This window comes from Mya arenaria, chromosome 9 (assembly GCF_026914265.1).
Source record: "Mya arenaria isolate MELC-2E11 chromosome 9, ASM2691426v1".
NCBI classification, from domain to species: domain Eukaryota; kingdom Metazoa; phylum Mollusca; class Bivalvia; order Myida; family Myidae; genus Mya; species Mya arenaria.
In genome coordinates, this window is record NC_069130.1 from 74,876,417 (window position 1) to 74,883,380 (window position 6,964).

Genomic DNA, 6,964 nt, shown 5'->3' on the forward strand with positions numbered 1-6,964 from the left:
AACTCAATGTATGATCACACACACACATATATATATATATATAGTAATAAATGATCGTACATTGTGTTTCGAAACTATACATTTCCGGTCATTGTCCGCTGAAAGTTAATATTCAATCACCAGCGATAACATACTATTGTGTGGTTAATGCATTGTGTGGTCACACATACTATTGTCTTTTTATTTGAAACAATTGCGACCATCAGACGACTATTTGTTTTACGAAACATTGTGGACGCGAATCCTCGTATGACAGAACTAGTTTGAACAGAAGATAATTTATAAATTACATGCTTTTATTTATTGCAATGTCATACAAGAATGCGCTGGTGTAATGGATACGTATTTTCGGTATCATTTGGTTTCTGGTTTCGGTAAGTTGTTCGGTTGTTTTTCTAACACCTGAAAGTAGAATCAATCTTGTAATTTTGTAGTTGTCGCGTGATCCAAATATGGATCACGAGTACTAGTAAATTATTTTGAATTTGTTTGCAGAACTTGTTTTAAAACCTGAATAACTTATAAACTCAACAGTCGAACTGAAAAACAAGCTTAATGACGGGCCTGTTTAATATTTTGAATTAGCATCGATCTATATGGCATTCATTGTCAACATTCGGGCATTGTTCATTGTGTGCAATCTTCGTGTATACATTATGGCTCGCATCCGATATTTCAGCTGTGTTTGGATACATCTGTGCAGCCATGTACCAGTATGGAACGATATCAGTGGTAGGACCCGCTTTTGAGAACATGGAGGTTACACTTAAAGCGACACCTTTCTATCCTTGGGGATGTGACGTAGAATGGAAGTACATGCTGGACGGGGGCACGACATTCCAAACAATGAACGGACCAAATATTGAAAGATATTTGGAAGATGGGTCGTTCTTTTTAAAATGGACGGCTTCAATTGAATACAACAAATCTGTCTTCTACGCCGGATGTTCAACAAACACAACAATTAGAACACACATGGTTTCTTTAGATATGACAGGTATATAACGTTGACTGTTTCAATGCGGTAACTTAAAAAATTTGATGGTGTGTGCTGTCTTGGATTTCCTGTTTGTGATCATTTTAGGGTTTATTAATTTGAGTATCCTTACACTGTATTGGTATGGTGTTTGCCACTAGTACTTAAAACTGCCCATATAGCTGCTATTGAACTATTATTTGTTTTCGGCTCGTTTTTCATGAAACACCTTCGAATATATTTTCTTTTTTGGACGTTGAATGAAACTAAATTGTTAATGGTTAAAAGCCAAATATGCAAATTATAAGTAGATCTTTGTCTTATTAATCAGTTCATACCAACCGACATGTTTCAAACGGTAAAATAACAATTTTGTAAATTTTATTGTGTTGAAAATTGAAGCCAGCTCTCATGTCTTTATCAAACGTCACCGCACTGGGATGGGACACTATTACATACAGCGCAAAACATACAATAAACGAGCATGAAAGTAAAACCATCACAAGATACATCTACGAAAACGTTCTTACGTAGACGGAAGAGATTCTGGTAATTTGTACATATTAACTATATATAGATTCGAATAAAAATATGTAGGAAGATATATTTTGAATTTAGGTTGCAACACGGATTCTGTGCACTTTCATATTTCAGGTACCATGCTTTTACATCACCGAGTACTGGTATATATTGGTAATGCTTTGGTGCTTCAGCTTGAAATAAATGGCGACATACAAGTACAATGGGACAATTGACGTTTCAAGATAAAAAAAAAATACATGATCAGCAATTTTGATAAACATTTCGTTTGCATTTCATTTTTTTTAAAGTTACAAGGCAATTCATGTGAATTAATTTATTTAAGTTGCTTTGCAGAGCGACCGAGTTATCCAGTCCTCGGTCGAAAGTATCCTGACTTCAACACAACGGAATGCATTTATGTGTATAAAGGTTCCGACTTTTATTGCAAAACTGAAAACGGAACAGAACCCGTACAACTGTTTCTTTTATTTGGACAGAAATCATATGCTGATGATGAAAGCAAAGGGATCAAAGGGTTGTACCGAATCAATAACGTTCATCAACAAATGGATGGACTGTCACGACGGAATGTGACATGTCAGGTGTCTTATGCAGCCCTTGAAACACCATACGAAGTGCACGGCATTCTATGTAACGTCGGTAAGACACATAATGACAAGCTATGATTCGTTATTTTGTGGAGGTGATATATTGTATAACACATAATGCTAATTAATCATTGTGTGTCAATTCCAGAGAAAGGTAGCCTGCCTGTGCTGACAGTACCTGAATTCCTTGATGGAGAGAATTCGACAGCAATATGTGAAGTGCGCGATGCTATCCCAGCTCCATTAATAGAAATACGTGTTGGCAACGTCTTGCTATCGGATGCTCAACAAATTGATTCATTTAATGGATCTTCCCATACGTTTACTAGCAAAACAACGGTGACAAAGACTAACCAGGTTTGGGATGGAAAAGAAATGTGCTGCGATAGGAAAAGCAAAGATGATTTTGGTCTTAAAGATGTTTCAGTATGCAAAAACATCAGTATCAGATGTATGTTGAACTGAAAGCGTATCGATTATAATAACACGAGTACTGTAAAAAGTTAATATTGACTATGTATCAATGAAAAATAAACGTTATATTTTTTTGTTTATTCTGAATTCAAACCGTTTGTTTAAGAATATGTCCTGTTCTATTTTCAGATCCACCGTCGGAGCTTTCGATGTCCGTAAACAAAATACATGAATATAGTAACAATATGTCAGTCTGTTTCTTAAATATGTCTTGTGAAATGGATGTATCAAATCCGCCTTGCATAATTGAATGGTCAAGCGACAACGATAATTTGAGATATGTTTATAGGAACGATTGGACTAATGGACAAAATGGGAGTTCCCGTTTTATTTCCAACGTGTGTTACAATGTTACTGCAGACATGCCTGGGGGAACTATTACATGCTCAACAAGATGCGGTCATTTCCCTTCTGTTTCAGACAAAAGCTATACCGTGTCGTTTTCTGGTACGTACTTGGCCTTATTCATTTTTTCTACTTTCGTTTACACAATAAATTATGCAGCGACTGGTATTTTCATGAATTGTTTTGTTGTTTTTTATTTCAAAAGGGGTCCGTACTCTGGAATGTTCTTAATTATTACCAGATCGTTCATTTACGATGTTTAACAAAAATTAGTTTGCATATCTTCAACTGTTGTTTTCTTTTAACTGTAAACTCGTTTGTTACTTTCTAAACAAATTGTACACTACATTTCAGATGTTCCGATTCTGTATTTGAACATAACGTCTCCTGTTGCTTTACATCCAAATATTACAGTGATCGTTAAATGTTTCGTGGTTGACCTGAGTAATTCAGAGCAATGGACTTTTTGGTGGGAAGATGCAAATAAAACTGTAATACAGAATTGTATCAAAGTAGAGCAATGCCTGTTAACATTGAATTATACAGGTGATGGTGATAAGAGGTACATTTGCAACACTCGGAAATCAAAGGAGCTTCTGAGAAATTCCTTGACAGTTTCAAGCTCAAGGACAGATGGTTTGTAATTAAAATTTAAATATTGATAAAAAGTTAATAATAGAAAATAACCAGGCATAAATGGTACGATAACTGAAAAGGATATTAATACATTGCATCCCTTATTTATCTTAGTTTGTTTGAAAGATACATTTCTTTGAAAACATTCATAAAGTCCACACAGTTAACATCTGTGATCTATTACTGTGATTATTACTCTCCAACTACGGGGCATTTTCCAACTAAATGTCTGTTAGAAATGATATTGAGATGTTTTACGGTGTCACTGCCATCCGCAGATGAAGACCCTTGAAATAAATAAGATCACTGCTTCAAATGTGGTTATTAAGCATGATTTAAGCAAATTGCAAAACTACATATGCAACTCTGAATGAATCTCAACCTTATCTAATTGTTGTTGGCTTTTTTTAGTGTTTAATTGATTAAAATATTAACTTTTCAAGGTAAGTTAGTTGCCATTACATTGCATATAAGAAATGCAATGAATAAATTGAAAGATGGACGAAACAATATAATGATGAAACCGTTATAACCAAACTGGAGTACTCGTACAACAAATGTTATCTTATTGCAGAAGCAACAACCAACCCTGCAAAAGTTGTAACCCAACAGTGGCATTTGGTCCTTTACGCGGTAGCTGGAATACTTCTAGTTTTACTTGTAACCACATTTACCGTGCTTCTCTTTCGTCGGTGCAAACCTCGTGGTAATTGTTTAGATTGAAAAGTGTTAACTTTTGAAATCAGTACAAAATATTCTGCGGTTATTGTTCACAAACAAATGATTAATTGACAACTACTATATAGTTCAGTTAATCGAATCTCAAGTTGAGTTATTAGTCATCGTCTACATCCCGTTGACATTGTTTTTTACATAGCCGACTAAGGTAGACTCATTTCTTGTTTTGTAACTGTGGCATGATGTGCGTCATTGGTAAGCAAATGTCGACTTTAAGGACTTTAAGATTTTGAGTATGTTAGTCTTTCTGGATTTATGAATCGTGTGTTACTACATTGCTTAAAACAGCACTCGAAAAATCATGATTGACGTTTGAGAAAGTACAACAAGCTTTGCAACATTTGTAATGTTAATCAGCAGGACACTAGATCGAAGGAAGAGAAACTTATTAAATCGATATTGCAAAACTCATGTTATCAAACCGATAATACAATGGAAGCTACAGCAATCTAATCGAAACATTTCTGCCATTTTCCATCGAAAACACTCGGATGTATGCCGGTATATACTAGTAATAATAATAATATTAATAATAGTAGAAGTAATAATAATAATAATAATAATAATAATAATAATAATACATTGTAGTGTTTTAACGTGCATTTTGTGTGAGTTAGTTAAAATTGAGTCCCAGTGAAGTTGTTTTTATTGCACAGATAAATAACATTCCTAAAATATTGAGCTTCAGCTGCTTAATCCATATACATCTGAGATTATTTTCGACGGAAAATGGCCGAGGTGTTTCGATTACCAAGAATTTAATGGCACATGAATACAAAGTACATATCACATTGCACACAAATACTCACACAAAGCTTATGTTTATCAATAATCCTTGGATATATCACCAATACACTCAGAGGAATCAACTCATTTTATAATGCCTTACTTGAATATTTTTTATCTCTACATGTCCACAAAAGAAGAAAAATACATGAATCGTTGACGTTCACTTGAGTGTATGGCACTCAGATGAGTGGCAAAATGCCATCGAGTCCTTCGCAAATTACTAACATTTTATTTTGTTTAAAATTCCAAGAAAAAAACTGTACTACATAACTACATGGATAATAAACATATTTATTCTCTGAAACAGTGTATGAAACACTTCTACGCCGAAGAAGAACAGCAGTTAGAGGGCAAAGTTTACAAGTGTATGATGTTGTGCAGGCTAATGTGGCTACAACTGCCCTTCACAATCTAGTAAGATTTCTTTAAGTTATAACAATCAAATGTTATGTCATTTAGACTTAGAACCATATAGTGTTGCATTTCAGAATTCCGGATTTTAGTTTATCATTGTAAGATAACGTTATTAAAAAACGTTTAAAACCGTGACATTGCAATTGATTCTTGTTTAATACGCGTATTCAAATACATCTCACTTCCAACATAAATGAAGCTTTCCGATTGAACAGAGCGAGGTATGATAGTAACACTGATCGTAGCTGAAACCATCAGTGGCCTGAAACCATTCAGTGCGAAGAGGTTTCTTGAAAAAAGTGTGTAATCGTGTACATGATAGTCTTATTTCATAAACTATTGAAGGATTAGTGAGTTCAAAGAAGTTTTTATATTATATTTATTAAATACAGTTTATTTACATTTGTAGGGAGGTGTGTCTGCAAGTGCTATCGAGAACGAACATGTACCATCACCATTGGATCTGGAAGAAAACGAAGTCCGTTCAAACGTAAATGTTAGCCACTATGACTATGTAGACACCACATCCGACCACAGAGACTCTCGGACAAACGCACCCGATGCAAATTTTATTCACGCTATATAAGCGTTTTGAGTATCCGATCTTAATATTAACTATGTAGTCAGATTTCTGTGTTTTTGAATTTCCATAATCATTGTTTTGCTTACAGTTTCAGTGCGTTTATTGTTAAACGTGTTCAACAATAGTATTGTTCTTAATTGTTTGTTGTCGTATTTGGCAATGACTGTGTTGCAGATATAAATATGTATATGTAACCAAACTGCAACTTGTAATACATGTCTAAGAAGTTTTGTCTAAATACTGTTGAGTTGTTACAGACAGAGTCTCTCAAATACCTAATTCATTTATACAGTCGTTAGCTGGGCGCTGTGCGATTTACATATGCTAATAAACTCATGCGCGTCAAATTGTGTTTTTCCTTTAATGGTGAATATAACAAAACTGATGCAAAATATTTACACAATTACAGATGTATTCACCAATAGCTACATCTTCTCAAATAGACACCTTAACCACTATACGATTATAATCCTCAAATGGCATGCAGACACGTGTAGATACATGGTTTTGAATTATCTAAGGTTCATCATGTTGCCTTTTTAAATATCAGAATTAAAAGTCACCGTTGCGATATCTCGTTTCATATATAAAATTATTTCATTTTAAGCTGTCTTGAATAAACAACCTTTAGAAATGACTCAGATTAGCTTAAACAATTTTTCATGTTTGAATACACTACCAATCAGGCGTTTTTTTGTTTTAGATTTCACACATCACCGCAATTTTTCCTCACCGTGGACGTTATCTTCTTACCTATTTTTCACTATTACCCGCGATATAAGCATAACCCTACCGCGTTCATTTCTATAATTTTTCCCGCGTTCCACCGCGTCGAGTCAACGCTATACGCGGCGTTGTAAAGTGTTAATTAACGGTAAT

General features: G+C 34.4%; 1 protein-coding gene across 2 annotated transcripts; it reads left to right on the forward strand.

Moving 5' to 3' along the window:
• Window positions 1-236: 236 nt before the first annotated feature.
• LOC128245434 (uncharacterized) lies at window positions 237-6,098 on the forward strand. 2 transcript variants are annotated; one of them, XM_052963572.1, is made up of 9 exons: window positions 237-374; window positions 680-997; window positions 1,853-2,158; window positions 2,255-2,557; window positions 2,710-3,027; window positions 3,280-3,561; window positions 4,136-4,267; window positions 5,396-5,502; window positions 5,912-6,098. In XM_052963572.1, exons 1-9 carry the CDS (start codon window positions 335-337, stop codon window positions 6,086-6,088), a joined length of 1,983 nt encoding a protein of 660 aa, XP_052819532.1. In that variant the 5' UTR covers window positions 237-334; the 3' UTR covers window positions 6,089-6,098. The 2 variants fall into 2 exon arrangements, with proteins under 2 accessions (XP_052819532.1, XP_052819533.1); XM_052963573.1 differs by having other exon boundaries at window positions 3,472-3,561.
• Window positions 6,099-6,964: the final 866 nt, after the last annotated feature.